Source organism: Phyllostomus discolor, chromosome 4 (genome assembly GCF_004126475.2).
Source record: "Phyllostomus discolor isolate MPI-MPIP mPhyDis1 chromosome 4, mPhyDis1.pri.v3, whole genome shotgun sequence".
In the NCBI taxonomy this organism is placed as follows: domain Eukaryota; kingdom Metazoa; phylum Chordata; class Mammalia; order Chiroptera; family Phyllostomidae; genus Phyllostomus; species Phyllostomus discolor.
Window position 1 is genome coordinate 47,968,427 of NC_040906.2, and position 25,784 is coordinate 47,994,210.

At 33.4% G+C, this 25,784-nt stretch overlaps 1 protein-coding gene across 5 annotated transcripts in view; it reads left to right on the forward strand.

Moving 5' to 3' along the window:
- The window catches only part of LNPK (lunapark, ER junction formation factor), a 79,217-nt gene that overhangs the window by 44,535 nt on the left and 8,898 nt on the right, over positions 1–25,784 (forward strand). For 3 of the 5 annotated variants that reach the window (XM_028509766.2, XM_036023261.1, XM_036023264.1), the window contains 4 exons: positions 8,604–8,816; positions 19,272–19,377; positions 20,645–20,715; positions 21,526–21,696. In XM_028509766.2, the coding sequence (XP_028365567.1) occupies positions 8,604–8,816; positions 19,272–19,377; positions 20,645–20,715; positions 21,526–21,696 (561 nt within the window). Of the gene's footprint in view, positions 1–8,603; positions 8,817–19,271; positions 19,378–20,644; positions 20,716–21,525; positions 21,697–23,206; positions 23,290–23,465; positions 24,545–25,784 lie in introns of those variants that run through there. The other 2 variants (XM_036023262.1, XM_036023263.1) reach the window with 2 other exon arrangements.

The following is a 25,784-nucleotide window of genomic DNA, read 5'->3' on the forward strand; positions in this document are numbered from 1 at the left end:
CACCATTATCATGAGCCCTTTCTTCACCCCATCACTAAGTTTAATCTCCCCTTTCTTGAAATCTCCATGGTACTTTGTTGGTTCTTTTTTATGGCACTTAGCTTGCATGCATGTGTTTCATAATTTTGTATTGTTGTTTGCCACCTCTATACGCAGTGCTGAATCTCATTCAGTAGGGCCTTACTCATAGTGGTTGCTTACTAATTGTGTTAAGCAGAAGAAAATAAAAGGAAAATTTGAATTCATGAATTTTGTTTAAATGTTATAAAATAGTAATTTTCCAAATGGGACCTTGGTGAACTGAAAGGTACAGGCAGTTTAAAGTTGAGAGAGGTAGGAGATGAGAGTAGAAAGAAATCATCAAAGTGATTGAAAAAAGTAAATATTGAGAGAAAGCTATAAAGCAAAATGTGTTCTTTATTTAAAAAGCAGATCAGCAAAAAGACTCAACTAAAGGCGGGAAAGTGGTATGATTAGCAAGTTTTCTACTTGAAGATACCTTTTTCTGGTCTTCTGAAGTTAGGCTGAAATTCTCAGTGCAGCTGGCAATACACATTCAACTGACTTAATATTCTTAATTTCATCTGCAACCTTAATTCCTCTTGCATGTAACATAACATATTTATAGGTTCTGGGGATGAGGAAGTGGATATGTTTGGGAGGCTATTATTCTCCCTACTATATCATGTAAGTGGGTAGTAGGCAGTTGGAAATTTGATATTGAAATGCAGGAGAAAGATAAATTTGTTTCTTAGACCTTCATTAAGCTCTTACTCTGCCAATTACCTTGCCACGTCCTGGGACTACAAAAACGCAGTTTTTGCCCATTAGCTCTTGGTTTAAAAAGGGGTATGCACATGTAAATAATCTTAGCATGCTAAGGACTACAGTGAAGATAAGCACGGATCACAGTGCATTATAAATTTTAATAACAATTTGCTTTGAGAACACACCTGAAGAGACTCTCCAGGTCTACTTCACATGCAAAGACAAGAAGAGAGAACTTGGTATCTAGAGGGGCTCATTTTCCATATGCCTAGAAAAGAGCAGTAGAGTTTCAGTGAGGGAGGGATAATTATGAAGCATTTTATATGTAACATTATGGAGATTGGGATATTATAGGCTATATGGAAAGCAACTGGAGGCTTTGCCTTTTAGATCAAGTTTGCATTTTGGCAAGAATACTTTTTTTTAAACATGGAGAATGGATTGAAGAGAGCAAGGCTGAAGACATGGAGATCAATTAGGACATCATCTAATATAAGTAAGAGGTAAGGGCCTGTGTTACATAAAGTTGTGGTGAAGGAATTGAGAAAGGAAGAGGTTAAGAGTAGATTGACAGGACTTGATGGCAGGTACTCCAATTTGGAAAGTGAGGAGTGGGATAGGTGTCAAAGGATTGCCTTGGTTTTTGGCTTGGGTAACTGGTTAAATGTTAGTGTTTTAAGCAAGAAAGGAACATAAGAATTGGAGTAGTAGGTTTGTGTAAAAGATAATTTGCTTTTGGATCTGTTGAGTGGGAATTACATTCAGATGGTGTGGTTGATAGATGGCTATTTCATATGGAGCTCAGGAAAAAGGTTGAGGTTGTAGATACAGATTAGGAATTATGGGAAGTATAGGTGACAGTTATTGAAACCATGGGATTGAGTGAAGTCTAGGGAGAGAAAATAAAGGAAGAGGATCCATGGCAGAACCCTAGGGTGCATTAATATGTAAAGATAGTTGGAGAAAGGCTCCCGGGAGAAAGACAGAAGGAACGAACAGAGTTAAAAGCTGAACTAACTTGGCATCTAAAAAGTTGAAGTGTAGTAGAGATGGCATGCGCTGTCAGAGTCTGAAAGAGTCAAGTAAGTAGAAGACAAATGAATGAGGTCATTGCATTTGAGAGGTTATATAAAAGAGTGAGGGTGTTGTTGCTTGTCATAAAAACTGGGGTTTAAATTGTAGCCCTAGCTCTTATTTTACTGTGAGACTTTTGGCAAGTTAGTTACTTAGCTTCTGAGCTTTGGTTTCTTTTGAAAAGTGAGAAGAGTTGGTCTAAATATTACATAAAGTAGTAATCTCACATAAAGCACCTGATATAGTTCCTAGCAGATAACGGATTTGGTAGAGAACAGCCCTAATAATAATAATAATGGTGATGTAACCAGAGCAATGGTAACCTTCAGTGGTGGATGATGCTGTAGTAGCTACAAAGGAACACAAAAACCAGATTGTGTTGTGTTGAGGAGTGAAATGTTGAGAAAGTTCTTTATTGTTTTTTCAAAAAACTTTGCCTTTGTGGAGAGGAAGATGTTATGGAGTCATTTCTGTTAATAAAAAGCCATCAACTTATTAAGAAAATAACTTCAGTAGAGAAGTAGGTCAGAAACTGTATTTAAAGGAGCTTGGTATGAGTAGGATGTGAAGAAGATGCTATAGTGAATGTAGACTTTAGAATAAATTTTGAAAGTGAGAGGAAGAGATGTCAGATGCATGATATTTATTATTTTGGTTATTTAAAGGAATTATATTTATATGAATTTAAACAATGAGACCTAAATTTATATAATTTAAAAAATAGAAACTCTCTTAAAGATATATCCCCATACTACATCTCAGTCATACTTATAAAGAGACAAATTCACCCTAAATTTAAGCTTCTACATATGCATAAAGATTTTTTTCTCATTACTAAAATTTATTGAAATTTTTTCTTAATGAGGTTTAGAACAGACACAGTAGTTCAGAAAACGTGATCTGTACTAAGGCAAATAATGAGGATTGTGCAGTCTTATCTTGGTACTCATTGGCTTCAGAACACATCAAATCCTATACTTACTGCATTTTGGTGAGGAAAAAAACATTTCAGCATTTGGCTCTTGCTTGGGACTTGTTGCACTTGCCACAAATTGTATAAGTCACGAAGCCACTCCACAAGAGACAGTGCTTCATCACTCATCGCTTGCTCGGTACTGGTGGGTTTCAGCACTCTTCCATTGCTTGTCACAAGTTCCAGAACGATTTAACGACCAGTACCGAGGTACCACTGTATTTGTAGTTCTGCCAACACTCTTAAAAAGAAATTTGAAACCCAAACTATACAAAAGACTTTTTAGTTCACAGGTGCTATCAGGTAGGATGAAAATCCATGCCTCCTAAACATTGTATGGTATTATTCCTACTACAGTGTAATACCAAAACAAACACAAAATGTTCTACCAGTGTGCAAAGAAGCAGCATTTAAAAATCTGGTAACAGTCAGGGCACATGCTTGGGTTGCAGGCCAGGTCCCCAGTTGGGGGTGAGATACAGAGCTATAAAGCAAAATGTATTCTTTAAAAAGCAGAACAACAAGAAGACTCAACTAAAGTCCAGCAGGTGGTATAACTAGCAAGTTTTCTGCTTGAAGATACCTTTCTTAGTAATGCATCTTTTGCACATTGATTTTTCTTTACCTCTCTTCCTCCCTTCACCTCTCTCTAAAAATAAGTCAGTGAAAGTTTTTTAAAAAACCTGATAAATTAAGAGATAATTATGTGTATTATAGCACATTTATTTCAAGAGTTATTTAATAGCAAGCTAGGGTTACAGATTTAAGTTTTTACCTAAATTGTGAATTTAAGCATTTAAATAAGTTCACAGATAACTTTAGGAAAACATTTAATTTGTAAATCAATAACTTTTTTAGTAATTGATTTAGAAATTCTAGATTGCTTAACTATTGATTTATTGTAATCTCTGGGAACCTTTAGATGTGTACTACTTCTGTTAGTTATTGCTTATTAAGTAATTTTTCTGTGCGCTGGCTAAGCTCTTTGCATTGATCATCTCATTTAATCTTTATCAAAACTGTAAGAGGTAAATATTCTTATTATGAGGAAGCTGAACTGAGAGATGTTATCAACTTGGTAAAGGCTGCATGTATATTTAATAAATGGGTGGAGCTAAAATGTAATTTTTCTTTAAATTCTTTAAAAAAATTATTTTCTTATGTTTAAAGAGAGGGTAAGGGAGGTGGAAAGAGAGGGAGAGAAACATCGATGTGCGAGATACATTGATTGGTTGCCTCTCACACATACCCAGTGGGGGAACTGGCCTGCAACCCAGGTATGCGCTCTGATTAGGATTCAAACCAGCTACCATTCAGTTTGCAGGCCGGCATTCAATTCACTGAGCCACACCAGCCAGGGCTAAAATTTAAATCAAACCAGTTTGATCCCAGAATAGGTGCTTTAGCAATTGTCCTGTGTTATCATTATTTTAAACTTTTCTTCCTTTTGTTTATTATCATATAGTAGTTTAATTGTTGTTCAAGTACAGTTTTCTGCCTTTTACCTCCATCCCAACCCACCCCCCCAGCCCTTCCCACCACCCTCCCATTTCCAACCCACTTTGTTTTTGTCCATGTGTCCTTTATACTTGTTCCTACAAACCCTTCCCATTTCCCCCTGAAGTTCCCTCTCCTCTCCCCTCTGGTCACTGTCAGCCTGTTCTCAATTTCAGTGTCTTTGGTTATATTTTGCTTGCTTGTTTGTTTTGTTGATTAGGTTCCTGTTAAAAGTGAGATCATATGGTATTTGTCTTTCACATATAGTAGTTTTTTTTAAAAAAAAGATGTTAAAACATAGAGAGGAGAGGGGAGGGAGAAAGAGAAGGACAGAAATATCAGTGATCGCTTGCCTCTTATGTGGCCCCCACTGGTTACCTGGCCTGCAACCCAGGCATGTGCCCTGACTGGGAATCTAACCAGTGACCCTTTAGTTCTCAGCCAGTGCTCAATACACTGAGCTATGCCAGCCAGGGCAGTAGTTTTTAAACACATTTTGACTATATTTGCTTTATTTTGAATTTAAAATGTAGATGTTTCCTGATATTCAATGAGTGTGATTTTTATCAAATTATTCATTGGTCATTGATAAGGATGTTAAAACATCCTCCTGTCAAGAGTTGACCTTTATGGGGCCCTGACAGGTATAGCTCAGTTGGTTGAGTGTTGTCCCACAAAGCAAAAGGTCACCAGTTCGATTCCTGGTCAGGACATACGCCTGCATTGTGGGCCAGGTCTGCAGTTGGGGGCACACATGCAAAAGGGAACCAATTTATGTTTTTCTCCCTCTCTTCCCCTCTCTCTAAAAATAAATAAATAAAGTCTTAAAAAAAAAAAAGAGTTGACTTGATGGAATACTCCTTATGATACTATACTAGATTGTTGTGGAACGCTTGGTAAATCTTTTGTGTGTTGGGGGCGGAGAATGATGCTGTTTTATGTTTAAATGCAAGAAATGTTGAATATAACTAATATGGCTACTTTGGTGAGTACTAGAAACTTTTTGGTGTAGTTATAATACCAGCATTTGTGAGTGGCAAGTGGCTAAAAGTTGAGAAATCTTACATATTTTAAACTGAGACTACCAGAATATTTCGTAACACTTTTCCAAATATAAATTTAGATTGTATCACTAGCTGTTTTTAACTATTGATATGTAACTTTTAAAACTTGAGCTTATTGGAGTGACATTGGTTAATAAAATTATATAGGTTTTAAGCATACAATTCTATAATACATCATCTGTACATTGTGTATTCACTACCCAAAGTCAGGTTTCCTTCCATCACCATTTATCTCTGCTTTGCCCTCTGCTACCTTCCACCACTCCTCTTTCCTTCTGGTAATCACCATACTGTCTTTGTTACCTGCTTTTCCTTTGAAAATGATGAAACTGTTTTCTCCCTTTCCCTCTCCTTTTAAACTTATCATTCCCCTCCCATCTTTCTGCCTAGATTTAAATTTAGAAGTTATCACACCAAATTTCTTATGGCATGCTAGACATGATGTTCTTTGCTTACTAGGTAGTTATATACCTCACCTTTCAGCAGCACATGAGTGCTGTTAAGTACCGTGCACTAACCGATTGCGCCACTGGAGCTCCAACACATGAGTGCTGTTAAAAGTATGCTTTGGTTAATTTTCACAGAGTAAATGCACATTCAGAGGAAGCAGTCTCAAGTCTTTGTTTAAGAAGTGAAAAGATAATAGCTACTTTTAATGTAGTCTAATAAATGTTAAATTTTATTTGGAATAAAATGTCATCTTTTATGTTTTATCTGAAATCACCTAAAAATGATTTATAATCTTTGATGCCTTGTTTTTTAAAATTAATTTAAATGACCATATCTTAATATGACTTTATTGATCTCAGTACCTTTTGTAGTATTTAATGGGTTTCCTAGTGTGTAACTACCTTTTAAGGTGTTCCTTGTTATCATATTCCTTGTGATTATTACGTAAGTGACTAGCTAACTTGCAGAAGATATTAGGATACAACTAGTCCAAGTAAAATCTGGAATTTTCTATATAAAGTGCATGAAAGTAGCCAAATATAAAGACAGTTCTATTTATATAATGATGACATGATTGTAATTTATTATTGCAGTGGCTAGGTTAGAGACTACTTTGCTGGCAATAACAACAACCATTTTGGCATCACTGCTGAATATAAGTTGGATTGTAGAACTTCTCTCTCTATTAAAGTAAATAATGCCTGATTGGACTGAGTTATACTCAGACTCTTCGACCAGGAGTCAGACTGACCCTATCAGTTTTAATCAATGGAAAGAACTTCAATGCAAGAGGTCACGAGTTTGGGTTGGGATTTGAACTAGAAGCTTAATGAGGTATTGAATAAATCATCAGATTTATCCCTGGAGATGAAGAGAAATGAACCCACTATGTTTTGGACTTAAAATTCTTCTCCATAATTTCAAAAGTGTGAATTTTTTATTCTTCCAAAGAATTGTTAATCCTCCCACATACTGAAGTCTACAGATGGCAAGTCCATCCTAAGTGAGGTGCTGGAAGGCATGCCTGGAAGTTGCCTGGAGTGGCATTGGTTAATAAAATTATATAGGTCTTAAGTGTTTAGTACTATATTTGTGCCACACTTCAGTTCAGCTTTACAGTATTATTTTAAACATGTTCCTCAGCGACAACAGTGTAGTATCATGTTATCAAGGAAACAACCCATTTTTCCAGTTTGTACATTACGTCCTGCGTGTCCCACACTACTTTTTCATGGCCTTTTACAGAGATCAATATATGATCTCTGTGCTGTGGTGGAGTCTTTGGTTTTGCATACGAGCAAAATAAAATAAACCCATCACATTTGAAAAAAAAACGATCAGTGGAAAATTAGTTGGTTCCAGTAATTACAGCTATCTGGTCATTTGAAAATATTTAATTGTGTGAAAGCATGGTCACATGAAGTGATAAGTATTCAATAAATGTGAGCTTTCAATTTACAGATACTATTTTATTTAATCTTTATAGCAATCTTAGGAGTTAAGAATAGACTTAGTGAAGTTAATCCCTCTGGGGTAATGTAGCAACAGCCAGGATTCCAACCAAACATTTCTGACCACTGGGCCGAGGTTCTTAACCAGTAGATTAGATTGTAGTAAATTGAAATCTGATGCTAGAGCTGTACGTTTGATTGCAATGAACTTTTCATGAAAATCTTTAACTGTCAAATAAAGTCCCAATCTATTTTGCTTGTGAAAATGTGCATTTTTGTCAATCATGCCAATTAAAATTTAACTTCTTTAGTTTCAGCCCACTACTTCAAGATTTGTAATAATTCATTGTGATATGTAGAATTAAAAAGCCATAAGTGCTTCTTTACTTGAGATGTTACCATCAACATTCAAGTAAGGTATTGGTGGGAATGGGGAATGATAGAATTGAGTTTTATGTTATTGAGTTAGGGGATCATAAAACTTTCTGTAAAGGGCCAGATAGTAAATAGAGTAAACGGCTTTGAGAGCCATATGGTCTCTGTTGCAACTACTCAACTCTTTTTTAATGCAGCCATAGACAGTATGTAAACAAAAGAGCATTATTGTGTTTCAGTAAAACTACAAAAAGAGGCAGCAGCCTGGATGTGGCACATTTGCCAACCCATTACAGAAAATCTTATAATTTCTGCAACTAAATATAAGATTTATTTTTGAGGATACATTATTTTGAGTGGAAGTTTTCCTTTGAATATATTAGCAAAAAGAAATTTACTAAAAAAAGATAGCCATAGTATGATGGAGAACAGACATGGTATCTAATAGTAAAGAATACTTTATTGGCATTTTTATGACCACTTAGATTAATTACCTCATAAATTATTTGATAATTCCAGAATATATTTATTCATTCATTTCATAGAGTTACCATTATTTTTATCTGGAAAAACAAATCTGCAATTTCCACTAGGATTTTCACTAATTCTGATATGCTTACTTTATCGTGTATTAGGAAGGACTGCTATAAAAGACATGACACATAATTGGATGATGATTTTATTTTAATTTATTTTAAAAAGTGATATCAGTAAATAGAGTGAGATCAAGGCTTGGTTTGTAAAATATATGTGATTGACTTGTAGGTTCAGAAATGGAGTACTCTTATAGTCAGTTTTCAAGGTTCCATTTTATGACTTCTTATTACAAGCATATTGGCTCTACAGATGCCTTTCGGTGGCGCTAAACTTTATTAAATGTAAGTAATATTTGTGATATTGGCTGATGTGGTATATTGGATATTAAATTTAGTATATACTTCTTATTCCCAGAGATTCGTCAGCGAACTGTAGCTCAAAGAAACCTTTCTCCAACACCAGCAAGCTCTAGCCAGGGCCCTCCTCCACAAGTTCCAGTCACTCCTGGACCAGCAAAGGACACTTCAGCCCCTGGTGGACCCCCAGAAAGAACAGTTACTCCAGCCCTATCATCAAATGTGTTACCGAGACGTCTTGGATCCCCTGCTACTTCAGTGCCTGGAATGGGTAAACAGAGCACTTAATGTTATTTACAGTTTATATTGTTTTCTCCGGTTACCAATAAAACGAGCCATTTTCAGACAGTATGGAAATGGCATTTCATTTGGAAATAGCAGAGCAGTTATCTGATTAAGCAGGAGTTCCATATTCAATTAGCCATAACTCTTTACAGCTGGCACCTTGTGATACTGAAACCTATTTCTTAAGCTCATTTAACTGTTATGGCTTCTTTGTTTAAATGGCAATAAAATTTTTTAGTATTCTGTAGTCAACAGTATAGCATATCTTTTTATATTCAGCTTTAGAATGGCTCCAGATTTTACAAAATGGGGATAAAAGAGAACACTTTTGGAATATATTTATGATTGTTAAAAACTTATGCTTTTTGCTACACCCTTCACATATTTTAAACATGAGAATTACTTAACATATTTCAGGAAGAATATTCCTTCATTGTGGTATACAGTACTATTATTAATATAGACTAGTATTGAAGTCTTTAAAAGATTTTTTATTGTATTTTTTCCATTACCATTTAACCCTTATACCCATCTCCCTGCTGGAAGCCACCACATTGTTGTCCATGTCCATGAGTCCTTTTTCCTTTTTGCTTAATTCCTCTACCCTCCCCCTCCCCCCTCCCAATAGTTGTCATCTGCTCTTTATGAGTCTGTCTCTGTTTTTTGCTTATTATTTCAGTTTGTTCATTAGATTCTGCATATAAGTGAAATCATATGGTATTTGTCTTTCTCTGATTAGTTTATTCACTTAGCATAATGTTCTCCAGGTCCATCCATGCTGTTGCAAAGGGTAAAATTTTTTTCTTTTTTTACAGCCAAGTAGTATTCCATTGTGTAAATGTCCCACCATTGTTTTATCCACTTGTCTACTGATGGGCATTTGGGCTGCTTCTGTATCTTGGAGATTGCAAATAATGCTGCAATGAACATAGGGATGTTTATGTTGTTTCAGATTAGTGTTTTGAGTTTCTTTGGATACTTTCCCAGAAATGGGATTGCTGGGTCATAAGGTAGATCCATTTTTAATTTTTTGAGTTATCTCCATACTGCTTTCCACAGAGGTTGTACCAGCCTGTATTCCTCAATGCAAAAAGTATTCTCTTTCTCCACATCCTTGCAGCACTTGTTTGTCGATTCATTGATGATGGCCATTCTGAAGTGATATCTCATTGTGGTTTTAATTTGCATCTCTCTGATGATTCATGACTTTGAGCATCTTTCCATGTCTGTTGGCCATCTGTATGTTGTCGTTGGAGAAAGTCTTCTTTTTTTATCTTTTGTTTTTCTTTTAATTATATTTTATTGATTATGCTATGTCTTTTTTTTAAGCCAAAGAACCTAAGTATTTTCTGACAGATAATTTAACACAAAGTCCTATTAAATTAATATATTCATTTACTACCATTTCATTCCTTTGAATTCTCCTTTTTTAGTGTGATAGCTCACTGGGGGAAGATCTGATTTTTGCAGTGTAATAGATTATATTACTCTGCAGTTTTCTTTTGGGGTGTCATTGGGACTTGGAAGTTCTCTGCTTTGGCACCTCACATTATTTTATGTAGATTTCCACGTTGAGTTCTTGAATATCATTGTAAATTATTTTATTTTAGGATATTTAATTTTAACTTAGATTATTTTTGTATTTTTATGACTAATTACTAACATAATTGGTAATGATTTTGAGGCAAGTCAGTAGTTGGATCAGGTATTCAGGGCATTTATGTAATAAAATCAATAAACAATCTAAATGTTAATATTATAGTAGATTTTTTTCCCTGATCTTTCTTAAAAAAAAAAAAAAACAGCATTAGATTTTAGAAAACTATTAACTTACAAACATTAAGAAATCTGGCTGCAAATGAAATGTATACAAATCATAATTTTTAAAACAATTATTGAAAAAATACTTTTAAACTTGACATATGATGTCCGTTAAGGTAGCCATATATTTTGTGAAATTGAGAAAAAATAAATTGATTGAAAATTATTCATCTTTCAGTTGCAATCTGATTTGAGATATCCATGGTTTGTAAAGTTCTTAGTTGTTTAATGAAATGATGTTTTTTATGTGAGAATGTATGTATTATATGCATTTGTGAATCTAACTAGTTTTAAAGAAATGAAAGTTTAGCAACTTACAAAAAATAATAAGTGTATTGCACATGTAAGCATAGGGTTAGAAGGAATAATGGCCTAAATTTCATGATCATTTCAATATAACATTTTACTAAAGTTTTTAATTGGTTTCTATATAAAAGACTTTGTATTTAGGTTATACATTGCCAAAAGTATGAATGAGTTAAGTGATTTCTTATAGAGAAGATTAATAATTCATTTTTTCATTATGCCATATTTGTGGAAGACAATCAATTTAATGTGTATTACCACAGGGCTCCCATATGTTTGAAAATTAATAAGCAGCAGGTATTTGATAATTTGCCAAGCTGTATAAAAATGACCAGTATTCCTACAATGATTGCTCTTGATGTTTGTATTAATTACTGTTATCCTTAACAGCATGAATATGAAAATGTGTTACTTTAAAATTTACTAAGGATGTAAGAAGTTTAAGACATTTTAATGAAATCTGTTATTTCATATATTCAGATTCCTTTATGGACATTTTCATTTTAAACATGTAGAAGTAAAATATCCCAGCAAAAGTTAAATTAGCTTAAATGCTTTCAAAATCTTATTTGGACCAGGGGAGGGGGGGAAATACAGAAAACTAATTGAACAACAAAATCTTACTTGGCATGCTTATTCCAGCTGAAAAATTTATGATAAGAGATGACACTTAATGTCTACAGTAAAGTTTATTTTTTGATGGTGATGATGGAATGTTGTTAATACAAGCAAACAACTATCTTATAAAATCAGAGAAAAATGTACTTGATTTGTAATACTAAGAACTTTTTCTAGAACCTAAATTTTGTACTAATAACTAATTTTGACATCATTGCCCTTTTTCAGTTGGTAGCCGCCTTTAGGTTCATGATTATTTACAAAGCAAATCTCTTTTCTTCTTCTTTAAAATACTAATATAATGTTCCTACCCTAAAGTCTATCTTGAATGCTTTAAAGTGTTTGTCATAGTCAATTTGAAAACCTTGTATCCTTGTATTGCAAGGCTTGTTCCAACAAGGTGTCATTTGGTTTCAAAGGCTTCTGTGAGGTCTTCATGTAAATCTCCATTGCTGTACATCTTACTCTTAGGTTCATCTTGCCTTGTTTTACAAAGGCAAACATTACATCTTATTTATTTTATCCTCCAGTTTTCTTCTCAGTGCCTTCTTCTGTGTTGTCATTCAGTTCAGAGTATCTCCTGCAAATAATTCACTTTTCACTTTTGGGAGATTGTGGAGTTACACTTCATAAAGCTTGAATGTGTAATTCTTTATACTTGTTACTGTTTTTATATGACATAAATCATTAACTAAATTCTAGGTTATTCTTCCACTACCCACTCTCCATTCCTCTCTCCTTTTAAAAAAATATTTATTTATTTTTAGAGAGAGGAGTAGGGAGGGAGAAAGAGAGGAAGAGAAACATTGTTGTGAAAGAGATACATCATCAATCCTTGTCCTCCTCCCTTTTGTCTGCCCCCAACTGGGAGCCTGGCCTGTAACCCAGGCATGTGCCATGACTGGGGATCCAACTGGTGACATTTTGGTTCTCAGGCCAGAGCTAAAGCAACTGAGCCAGGGCTCCATTCCTCTCTTCTGATATAACCAAATTTATTTACATGAACACAGTATATTTCTCCATTTAATTAGATTGTTAGTTTCTCTCAGTGCTGTTTTATAGTGTTCAGTATATAGGTGTTGCACATTTTTTTTGTTAAATATACATCTAATTATTTTATATTTTTGATCAAATTGTAAATAGTATTTTAAAAAAACTATGCTCAATTGTTTATTATTTATATAGAGAGAGAAATACAAATTGATTTATGTATATTGACCATATATTCTATAATCTTGCTAAACTCACTTAATTCTAATAGCTTTTTTATAGATTCCATGATATTTTCTACATAGACTATCAAATTGTCTATGAATAAAGACAGTTGTACTCTTTCTTTCTAATCTTGATTCCTTTTTTTCTTTCACCTTATTACACTAGTTAGAACCTTTAGTACAATGTTGAATAGAAGTAGTGAGAACTTACATCCTTGCCTTATTGCTAATTTTTTTAAAGTTTTTATTTATTTTTAGAGAGGGAAGGGAGGGAGAAAGAGAGAGAGAGGAACATCAATGTGTGGTTGTTGGTGGCTGTGGCCTGCAACCCAGGCATGTGCCCTGACTGGGAATCGAACCTGCAACACTTTGGTTTGCAGCCTGTGCTCAATCCACTAAGCTACGCCAGCCAGGGCTGTCTTATTGCTAATCTTAAGAGGAAAGCATAATGTTAGTTATAGTATATTTATTTGTTTTTTAATAAATAGTGTTTACCAGGTTGAGGAAGTACCCTTCTATTTCTAGTTAGCTGAAGGTTTTTATTAGTAATGGATTATGGAATTTGTCAAATGCTTTTCTACATCTATTGAGATGCTTATATAGGGGTTTTAGTTTCTCCTTTTGTGTGTTGTATTTTTAACCTCTGTTTGTTTAGTGGAATACATTGACTTTTTTTAATGTTAAACCACCTTGCTTTCCTGGGATAAATCTTACTTGGTCGTGATGTTTTATTTTTTATATATATTATTAAGTTCAGTTTACTAGAATTTTGTTATAAGTATTTATATCAATTTTCGTTAGGGATATCAGTCTATAGTGTTTTTTTTTCTTGTAATACTTTTCTGGTTTTGGTATCAGTGAATAATTCTGGCCTTATATGAGAAGTATTCCCTTGTCTTCAATTTTATGTATAAATTTATGTAGAATTGATATTTCTTTCTTAAATGTTTGGTAGAATTTACAGGTTGAAACATCTTGACCTGATGTTTTATTTGTAAAAGATTTTAATTAAAAAGTTAATATTTAAAAAAAATATTTTATTTATTTATTTTCAGAGTGGGAAGGGAGGGAGACAGAGAGAGAGAAACATCAATGTGCAGTTGCTGGGGGTTATAGCCTGCAACCCAGGCATGTACCCTGGCTGGGAATCAAACCTGCGACACTTTGGTTCGCAGCCGGCGCTCAATCCACTGAGCTACACCAGCCGTGGCAAAAGTTAATTTTTTTAAAAAAAAAAGATAGATGATAGACTAATATCCCTCATGAACAGAGATGAAAAAATTGTTAACAAAATTTTAACAAATGAATAGTTACCTATTTCTTGTTGAGTCAGCTATGGTAATTTTGTAGTCTTTCAAGGAATCTGTCTATGACAGCTAACATAAAGATATCTGGCTTAAATTTATTCATAATATGCTCTTATTTTTAATATCTTTACAATTTGGATTTATGCCATTTCTCTTATTCCTGATGTTAGTATTTTGTGTCTTCTCTCTTTTTCTGATAAGTCTGGCTAGGGGTTTACCAATTTTATGATCTCAAATAACCAGTTTTTCTCTATTATTTTTATATTTCCTATTTTACTTGTTTTCTCTCTGATCTTTATTATTTCTTTTATTCTGTTTACATTGGGTTTTATCTGCTCTTTGCTTTTAGTTTCTTAAGGTAGAAGCTGAAATCATGATTTTTAAACCTATCTTCTTTTGTAGGTGTTTAGTGTTATAGGTATTTCCTGTATCTATAGTTATAGGGAAATATAGTTATAAAATTTCCTCTAATTACTATTTTAGCTGCATGTCATAATTTGATATGTTTCTAAAATTTTTTATTTATTTAAAAATACTTTCTAATTTCCTTTATTATTTAGATGTATATTACCATATTTTGCTGTGTATAATGTGCTCCCATGGATAATGCATACCCACATTTTGGGACCAAACTTTCAGGAAATAAAACTTTTGTTTTAATTTTTTGATTCAATTATTTATTTATTTATATTTAGATACTTGTTTTTTGTATTATACAGGGATTTTAGCATTTTTGGAACATGTAGTACAGGAAATTTTATGTGACAAATGATTACAAAACACAAGGACAGATACAAGGTATTTCAGGTACCACCCATGTATAATGCACACCCTTATTTTTCCCTCAAAAATTTGGTCAAAAAGTGCACATTATGCACAGCAAAATATGGTATTTCATCTCTAAATATTTGGAGGTTTTTCCTATGCCTTTCTATTGCTGATTTTTACTTAATTCGTTGTGACCAGCAAATACGCTTTGTATTATTTGAATTGTCTTAAGTGTATTGAAACTTGTTTTGTCTCAGAATATCATCTCTTTTATGCTCATTCAAAAGAATGTAGTTATGTGCCACATAATGATGTTTTGGTGAATAACAGACCACATATATGATGATGGTCTCATAAGGTTGTAATGGAGATGAATTTCCTGTAAGGAATGGAAGACTATGTGGTTCAGGAGGAATTTTTTCTCGAATGGGAACAGTATCTGTTGGGCTTGGCAACAGATTCCATCTTACTCTCAGAACCTCAGTTTTTAGTATACAGATTACATCCCAGTCAATCAGCCACTGATCTGTTTCAGCTCAGAGGAGCTGGTCCCCCCAGCATAATGTAGTCAGCCCTCCCCAATCTAGCTTGATAGTCTTCAGAGAATGTTGCTGTAAATCCTTTGTTGAGGAACTAAGATCCTGTACACAGACACAGGTCCACAGGGGCCATCTTAAGAAGTGTTAAGTGCTATTGCCACTTTAGTAAAAGTTTATGGGGTAGAGTGGAGCCACCCTGTCCTTGAACTTTGGAAATATTTTCAGGTTGTAGTGATATAAAGCATAGATAAGCTTTATTTCTTTTATCAGCTCAGTGCCAGAGAGAGCTCTTTGTGTCAGATAGGGTCAATGGAACCAAAAACAAATTACCAGAGTGAAAATATTAAGTCCTTAATTCTACATCCTCTCTGTATTAAACACTGTTTTTTTTAATACTACAAAGTTCATTAATCTGACCACTGCCCCAACATACAGTAGCCAAAACCATGTTTCCATGACAATCCTTTATGTCCCTGTATATCTCCATCTTGATTTCTTACTCCTACTGCTCTTTAGGCTACCTTCCCCTCCCTCCTGACTTCGCTATCATGGCCATCTGTGCCTTACCCAGCCGGATTCTCCTCCCTGTTTCCAGTCACTGCAGCCCACAGCCCTGTTCATGGAGCAGCATTGACAACTTTGGTGGCCTATTTCCGACCCTGTTGGAAGGAAGCAGGGGGAGGGCTTGTCTTGTGGAGCAGTGTTCATAGAGTCTACAGTAATGTCCTAGGCCTTCGCATTCACTCACCACTCACTGACTCACCCAGAGCAACTTCCAGTCCTGTAATCTCCATTCATAGAAAGCACCCTATACAGGTGTACCATTTTTTATCTTTTATACCATATTTTTCTTGCACTTTTTCTATGTTTAGATGCACAGATACTTACCATTGGGTTACAATTGCCTACGGTATTCAGTACAGTAACATGCTATAGAGGTTTGTAGCCTAGTAGCAATAGGCCATATTGTACCATATAGCTTAGGTGCATAGTAGGCTGTTTACTGTATAGGTTTGTGTAAGTGCATTATATGATGTTTGCATAATGACAAAATCACCGAATGAAGCATTTTTCAGAACCTATCTCCGTTATTAAGCAATGCATTACTGTATGCTGTTTTTGTTGGGTAGAGTGGCAATAAATGTCAGTGAGGTCAAGTTGGTAGTAAGTAGTGCTGTTCTGTATCAACACTGTATTATTAATGACTTGCTGTCTGTTTATTCTGTCAACTGTTGAGAGAAGGCTGTTGAAATCTTCAAGTACAATTGTGTATTTCTTTTTGTAGTTCTGTTAGTTTTTGCTTTATGTATTTTAAAGCTCTGTTATGATGCACATATATATTTAGAATTGCTATGCCCTCTTGATAAATTGACTCCTTTGTCATGAAATTACTTTTTTTATCTGAGAATATACTTTGCTGTAAAGTCTGTCTACTCTGCTGGATATCAATATAGCTACTATAGATTTCTTTTGATTAGTGGTTGTCAGCATATTTATATGTGTTTTCTATCATATACTTCTAATTTATTTGACATATATTTTTTGGTAAAGAGCATATATTTGGTCTTGCTACTTTATTCATTCTGGCAGTCTTTGCCTCATAATGAGGATGTTCAGGACATACACATTTAACGCAATGATTGGTATGCATAGGTTTGTGTTTAAATGTTCTACTGTCCTTTTTTTCTGTTAGTCTTTTCTGTTACCTTTCTTCTCATATTCTGCTTTCTTTTGGATTGAGTATTTTTTTATTCCATTTTATAATTTTTGTTTCCTTATTAGCTATATTGCTTTTTCGTGTAATTTTAGTGAGTGCTTTGGTGTTTACAGTATATATCTTTGTTTATCACAATTTATCTGCAAGTGATAGGATACCATTTCACAATAGTTTAAGAATCTAACAACAGTATACTTACATTTCTCCCCTCCTGGCCTTTGTACTGTTGTTATTATATATTTCACTTCTACATATATTATAAACTTCACAACAAATTACTTTTTCTTTAAACCATAAACTATCTTTTAAAAGATTTAAATAATAGAATTTTTCTATATTTACCCACATGGTAACCATTCTGGTAATCCTTCTTCTTTGGTGAAAAGATCAGCTTTTCATTTGATGTCTTTTCCTTCTGCTTGAAGGATGTCTTTTAACATTTCCAGTCATGTAATTCTTGGGATGAATTGTTTCAGATTGTATGTCTGAAAGAGCCTTCTTTTTTGCCTTTATTTTTTAAATATTTCTTCACTAATATGGAATTCTAAGTTGATCATTTTTCTCCAGAACCTCAAACATACTGTTTCATTGTTTTCTGGCTTGCTTATTTTTCTGATGAGAAGTGTGCTGTCATTCCTATCTCTGTTTCTCTGTACATCATGTATCTTTTTCTGACTGCATTTAAGACTTTCTCTTTATCACTAGTTTTAAGCAATTTGAATATGCTGTATCCTTTGTAAAATTATGTTTCTTGTGCTTAAGTTTTGTTGATATTTTTGAATTTGTGAGTTTATATTTTTCATCTAATTTGGAAAATTTTTGTGCATTATTTCTTTAAATACTATCTTCTTTTCCCTCTCTCTCTTCTTCTGGACTCCAATCATATGTGTAATAGGTTCTGCAGCTCGCTGATGATTTTTTCATTTAAAAATATTTTTAGTCTTTATGTTTCACTTTGTATGACATTTACTAATTTTTTCTCTGTAATGTCTAAATTGTTATTCATCCCATCTGTGGATTGTTCATCCTAGATGCTGTAGTTTTCATCTGCAGAAGTCAGTTAGGGTCTTTTAAATTTTTTCTGTGTCCCTACTTAACATTGTATCTTTTGTTTAGATTCTCAAGCATATGGAGTATAGTCATAAGTGTTTTGATGTATTTGTCTACTAATTATATTATCTCTGTCATTTTTGGGTCATTTTTTATTGTTTTTTTCTCATTATGGGTTGTAATTTTCTGAATATTTATAAATTTAATAATTTTTGATCTGATGCCAGACATGAGTTTTCCCTTACTGGATACAGGGTATTTTTATATTCCTATATAAAACTCCTCAATACTTAACCAGTGACCTGTGAGTTATGAAGTTTTCCATGCTGGCTGGTGAAAATGTTCAACATTTTGCTCCATGTAAGCTTCTGTTGCCTTTAATGTTTTGGGTCAGTTCTTTGTCCTCAGGTAGTTTCCTCATATGCATGTGTCAGTTAGCCTCTGTTGAATAGCCTGCAGACCTTTGGTTTTCTTGCTCTGTGCATTCTCTTCTACCTTTCCTGTGAAGTCAAACTGCTTGGCTCCTCCAGAGTTCCAGCTTTATCTCCTCATCTCAGGGACACGGATTCACTTCACCTGGGTTTACCCTCCCTGAGCTGTTGCCTGGAAATCTTTCTAGGCAGCCAACTGGATCAATTGTATGGCTCATCTTATTTGCTTTTTGTCTCTCAGAGATTTTTATCCTACATTGCCTGATACTCAATGTCTTTGAAATTGTTACATCGTATTTTGCACAGTATTTTAGTTATTTTAGGTAGTAAGGTAAATTATGCCCCCTCTGATTCTATTATGGTTCAAAGTGGAATTCCCTAATTTATTCTTATGTATACTTTTAAAAGTGTGGCATTTAAAAAATTAGTTTGTACAGAACCTCACATAGCTTCATGTCTTAATAGATTATGTTGGTGGTTCTGGTATAACACATATTTAAACATTTTTTGTCATACAGCCTTTTTAATGAAAATTTGAATCCTCTATAAGGATTTATAAGAATCAATATTATTTTTGTTTTGTTAAAATCATTTAAGTTCTGACAAGCATAGGTAGTTCTTGGTAACTGAATCATCCTTATACATTTTTATGTATTTATTTATTTACTAGGCCTTCATCCTCCGGGCCCACCTTTAGCAAGACCCATTCTCCCCCGAGAACGAGGTGCTTTGGATAGAATTGTTGAATATTTAGTTGGTGATGGTCCACAAAACAGGTAATGTTTACCAGGGTGGTAAATACATGCAAATGAAGAAAAAGTTTCTTGGTCATGGTGTATGTGTTGGGTGTGCACACACTAGATTTCTGTAGGTTTGTGGCTCCTGTTTCCTTATTTTAAAACATAATGAAGTAGTACTTTATAGCCTTACAAAAGAGTGCATATTCAGTTATTCTTTTCAGTAGGAGTTTGCACAAAGTATATAGATAAAATATAGAAAATATATATATAAAACAAAAAATATTGTAACTCTATATATTATAATATTACTGTAAGGTTATTTTTAGAGAAATTGATTCATTTCACTAAAACTTAAATTTGAAGAGTACACAGATAGTGAAAACTTCATAGGTTGTAAGAAATGGCATTTTATAGATGTCAGTACTGGACTTGGTGATGGTGATAATTTTAATAACAATGAGGACAATTTACATGCATTATGCACTTACAGGTTTCAAAATACTCTTCCAGTTATTATCTTATTTTACCTTTACAGTACTTGTAGGAAGATAGGTATGATGTGAGTGAAGCAATTGTCATAGTAAAAAATTTTTTAGGATAGTATAGTAGATATTTGACAAGGTTATTGGTTAATATTATCAATTTAATAAGGGACTAGAATTTAAAGTTAATATAATAAATTGTATGCTATTCAAAACAATGTTTTTTACAAATATTTTGTTAAGTACATATGCAGAGAATAGAATGACTCAAATAGAAAATGAGGAAGATGTTTAAGTGTAACTGGGATAGATGCAGGAATTATGATGTACAGATATTAACCTTTGGACTGAACTAAACAAAATTAATTTGTTTACTACAAGACTTCTCACTGTGAATCTGTGAGAGGTTCCATCTTATCTGACCACATACTTGGGTGATCTTATCTGACCACATACTTGGGTCAGATAAGATTGAACTTGGGTCAGAGTATGACCACATACTCTGTCATCCCCTGGAATATACTTTAGGAAACACTGAAATTTAAGTGTTCTATTACCAAATGTTTCTGCTAACTTAATAAGGATATATTAATTTGTCACTTTGTTTATTTTTAGTGTGACGTATATTATATTTTAAAGTGGTTGAAATTTTAGCTGTTACTATGTTTAGAGAGTATTATTTATTGTTAACTAAGAACATTTAATGTCATGACATATCTAGCTACATTAAAATATAAATTAGCTGTGATGGCTAAAGTAGACTCTCCCATGGGCTTTGTTTGCATTTGTAACTAGTCTGTTTATTTTTCCATTTGGTTTAGATATGCCCTTATATGTCAGCAGTGTTTTTCTCATAATGGCATGGCTTTGAAAGAAGAATTTGAATACATTGGTAAGAACTCTTGGGCACTTATTTAAAATATTTTACTCTCAAATATTTCATTGTATGCCAGTCCCCATGTAATGCCATTTTATTTTTGGTACTGTCTTTGTACATATTGGTCAGGCATATTGTCCTTATTTTAGAACATAGATGAAGCAGGAAAGACAATTCATATTTTTCTCATAACACTGCACAACCTCTAGGCCAGCTGTTCTCAGCCTTCACTGTGCTACAGAATCACCTGAATAGCTTTTTAAATTATGATGTCCAGGGCCCACGTACAAAAAGTCTGCTCTGCTTGATCTGGGGTGGGGTTCTAGACATCAGCATGGTTTGAAAGTTCCTTAGATGATTCTCATGTATAGCCACTGTTAAAAAATATTGTGCTAAATTAATTATGCTTCTCAAATATGATGTACTTACTACATTTTCTTGGGCAAATGAGTGAGGTTCTGGGTTTAAAAATAGCTAATGGTTCTGGTAACTAGAAATGAAATTTCTATAATACATTTAGGTCATTATTAGTATTGTTTTACTGTTATTAGTTAACCTGCTATATAATTTACCTTTTCTGTTTTAAAATTAATATTCCAGTAATACTTAGAAAGTATGCTTAAAAGAAAAAGAAAGTATGCTTAAAAATTAGCTTTGGTTAGATACCTGCAATAATATTACTAAAACCATGTGTAATTTCACAAGGATGAATAACTTTTGAAGGATTCTTTGACTATATGCAAAAGTAATTTTGAGAGTTATCTGATTAGTCCTTGAGTTTTCTTTGGTTTATGGGTTTGTTTATTTTTTTGAAATTCTCTGCAGCTTTCCGATGTGCCTACTGTTTTTTCTTGAATCCTGCAAGAAAAACCAGACCCCAGGCTCCAAGACTTCCAGAGTTCAGTTTTGAGAAGAGGCAGGCTGTGGAAGTCTCAAGTTCAGTTGGTCCCTTGCCCTCAGGAAGTGTGATTTCATCAGAGAATCAGATCAGTGAAGGTATGAATATGTTAACTAAAAAGTTTTGTCTCATAATAATGTTTGCTATTTAATAATAACAACATAATTCTTTTAAATAAGAATGGGTTTATTTATCAGATTTTGCAGCATGCAAATATCAGCTATTGCTATGATATGGTAGCCTCCTATCTGATTGGTATGATGTGTTTTAGTTTTAAAATACAGTTTATATCTTGTTAAGCAACATTCAGCAATAGCTAGGTAAACATTGTTTGTGGAATGACCTCTTCTAATAACTGTTGGGAGATTTGACTAGTAATGTTTTTAGGGAATCATTTTTTTCAGTTTACTTAAATGAAGCAGTTTATAAGAATTATGAAACAACTATACAGGTAAAATTCTTACAAACTTTGCATTAGTAGATGTTATCAGAAGCAGGAAACTTTGGAATTGGAAAGTCATCCTTGCATCCTTTAGATGACTGTGTTGATAGGACTGGTGTTCCTTTGACACAAATAATTATCTTGGTCCACGAGACTAACATTGCTGGCACATACCTTGATGTAAACAACCTTATTTTAGAGAGAAAGAATTTATCAGAATTCATTGGGTTTTAGACCTTATTGGCAATTCTATTTTAGGAATTCTTGAGAAAGTTTCACTAAAAAATGGAGAAGATGAGTTGGAAGATGTGTTAATTGCCAACAATTTCTTGCTATTAATCTGAGGTGAGGAGCTGCTTGTTAAGCAGCTCTGAATCATAAAGATTGCTAAAATTATGACACAGGTCATGATATTTTGGTGCTATACCTGGTATAGGAAGAAAACTTTATATTGGAAGGGTAATTCACATTATTTAGCAATTAATATTCATCCTTTTAATTTCTAGGAATTATCCTTTATATATTTGATTTCTTTATAGAAGCATTGCATTTAAAGAAAAATTGCTTTAACCAAGAATAAATATGAGACAGTGAATTTTCATATATCAGAAGTTTATTATGAAAATTTGTGTGTCTTTTTTTTTTTAACTTTGAAGAATGAACCCATAATACATGTGTTGACAGGCTTGACTTTTGGTCTACTAACAAATACCAGAATGAATTTAATACAGGTAGCCATGACAAGAGGCCTGTATTCTTCCAAAAGTGAATCAATGTGTTCGTCTCCTCCAAGTCTGCAACATCAACTATCAACTCCAAACACAATACCAGATTTTTTCTGTTGCTTAAGTCATGCTCTGTCTGAGCTGCATGCTGTCACATTCAAATCATCTGCCTGGCCATTTCAGCCTCTTGGAACAGAAATGAAAGAATTTCTTACTGAAGATGCCCAGAGGAAAAATTCAAGTCCTTTCCATGAGTAATCTTGCTTATGAAAGCTAAAATGAATATTTGAAAGCCAATAGTTGGGACAAAAAGAAAAAGAAAAATCAGGCAACAAAATACAAATCTTGCTAAGAGTCCAATGCTTTGTATCTTCTGCTAAGGTCAAGACAGATAGTTAGCACACAACACCCAGCTGTATCTTTCCTTCTCATCTAATCTAGGAGGAACAGTACCTCAGATGTCTCATTTTCTGTCTGAAATCTCCGGAATGAAGTCTAACTGGCTCATACACAACCCTAATAAGGTAATATTAATAGATGAAGACAAAACTTGAGGCAGGGTCTGATAACCTCATAGTGCTAGAAACTGAAGCAGTGGTTCCATTTGGTTAAGATAGTCTCTAGAGGAGTAACTTTTTCATACTTCTCTTTGGATTCCTTAAAATGGCTATGAGCACCTTTTACTTCTTTGGCTTTCTAGAAGACTGAACTTTTTTCCAAGAGTCCTATCTCAACAGTATGATACACAGTTATCAATTCCAAGCTGGATTCCTTTAGTAAACGACTGGAAGGATTTCCGATGAACAGAGAAGCTGCATCTGTTTTGAACACCGGAGACATATCTTTATGATTAAATCAAACTGTTAAGTAAGATCATATCGTCTCAATCATCTCTCTGTGATGACAGCCAATGTAATTGAGGGCTTAGAGTTCTGATTTCTACATTCTTGATGTAAGAAACTTAAGGTCTGAAAAAAAATCTTTCCTGTTATAATTTTTATGTTTTTTAAATATGGAAATAGCTCCTTGATAGCAGCAAAAACTATAGATTAGGTTATTGACTTTACCTATGGAAAGAAAAGATAACTTTTTTCTATCTGAATTTTACTTTCAACAAATATTTTCAAACCATTTATATGAGTAATCTAGGATTAATAGAAGACACTTTTTTAAAAATCCATGATGTGAGACTTAGAAACTAAGTTTTGTCTTGATTCTACTACTGCAAGATTTTGCAGTTAGAATGAGACACAAGGCTTTTGACATTTTTGGGTCACTCTTTAGAACAACATACAAAATCTTGGAAAGTTTTCGTCAAAGAAGGAGATCTAGAAGAAACTTTCCCCATTAATTGCTCATTTGAATTCCTAGATTTTTTTCTAGAATTGTATATAGAAAATGCTTTGGTAATAGAGTATTAGAGAAACATAAGAAATTAGGACTATGGATTCTATTTTTATCTAAGAGTGTACTAGATATGGTATGCCAAAGTGATGAACTGCTTTTAGGTTCCTCTGTTTCTTTTATGGTTAAATGAATAGTACAGTGATGCCTGAATCTCTGCTAGGCCACATTAAAGTTATCAATATTGCCTTTTAAAAAAATATGCATTCCAAAATACCTGATATATAGCATTTTTTTGTTAGATATGGTAAGAGAGTATGAAGTTTCTACATTGTTAGGATACTAGTATAGTGATTTTAGGCTAGCCTGTTTGAAAAATGTTAATATTATTTTCATTGCTCAACTGAAATCTATTTGTCTAGATTTTATGTAATTATTTTAAGAGAAAGTAGCTTTTGGGGAAGGGGTATAAAGGGACTAAATGGTAATGGAAAAAATATAATAAAGATTAAATTTAAAAAGTAGCTTTTATTCAACTGGAAATAACTTGCTAATAATAAACTTTGTGGAATCTAATCAGTACCATCAAAAATAACAAGTAAAATTTATATAAGGTGAAATTTGTCTTGGTAATCTGATTTCTGTTCTTCCTTTCTTTTACTACTATTAGGTTATGTTGAAGTAGGGAAAATTCTATTTGTATTGGTTGTTATGATGCTCTAGGATATTGAACTATTTGGTGATATAAATTTTGTCGCGTTCTGTATATTTACCTGACCTAAAAAGCTTATACCTTTATATTTAATTATGTAAAAATTATTCAAGATGTAACTTAACTGTAGTATGTTTATGCATGCTTTAGACGTAGAGAATTTTGACCTTGGGATTCCCTTTTCTAAATTACCTTCACTGAATAGTTTTCTATCATTGCTTAATTGATACATTCTTATTCATCTAATGGATTTGTTCACAAATGGTAGACAGAATTCTCTACATTGAATATGAGCTATTTTCTCCTAAGTGCTTTTTATTTAATTGAAGTTTATTATTGATCCACTGAGTTAAGTTTGAACCAAAATCCATTTCTTGTTCCTTAAAATAAGTTGGCCATTTCCTTAAGACAGAAAAATCTTATAATAACTTTTTTAAGTTCAAAGACAAATTTTCTATTTTAATTTAATAAATTTCCTTTGAGCAAGTTTTATAGTATAGTAAATACTGATGTGTTAGCTAGGCAGATTCTTTTTGGTTATTGTATAAAGGAATAAAATATAAAGAATCTAAATGCATTCACCAAAATATAGAGAGTTTTCAAAGGCATAATCTAAATAGAATCATGTATTTTTCTTTGGAAGTTACATATCTACTTTAGAAATAGGTGAAATTGTTTTGCTAGACTGTTATTTAATTTTCATAGAAAATTATGCTCTGAAGAGCTAGACTAAAATCCTAAAGGCAAGTTGATGTTCTTACATGGTTTTGCATGTGTATGGCATTAAGTGAGGCAGTGGGATTTTTACAATTACACTCAGTTTTATGATTCTGACTTGTCTCATTGAGTTGAGGCTTTCCCCAAACAACTGGAAGCTGATTTGATAGAAAAAGTTTCTCTCTTAAGGTTATTGGGAGGGGTAGGAGTGGGGAATGGAACAAATTTCATGGGTCATTTTTGTTT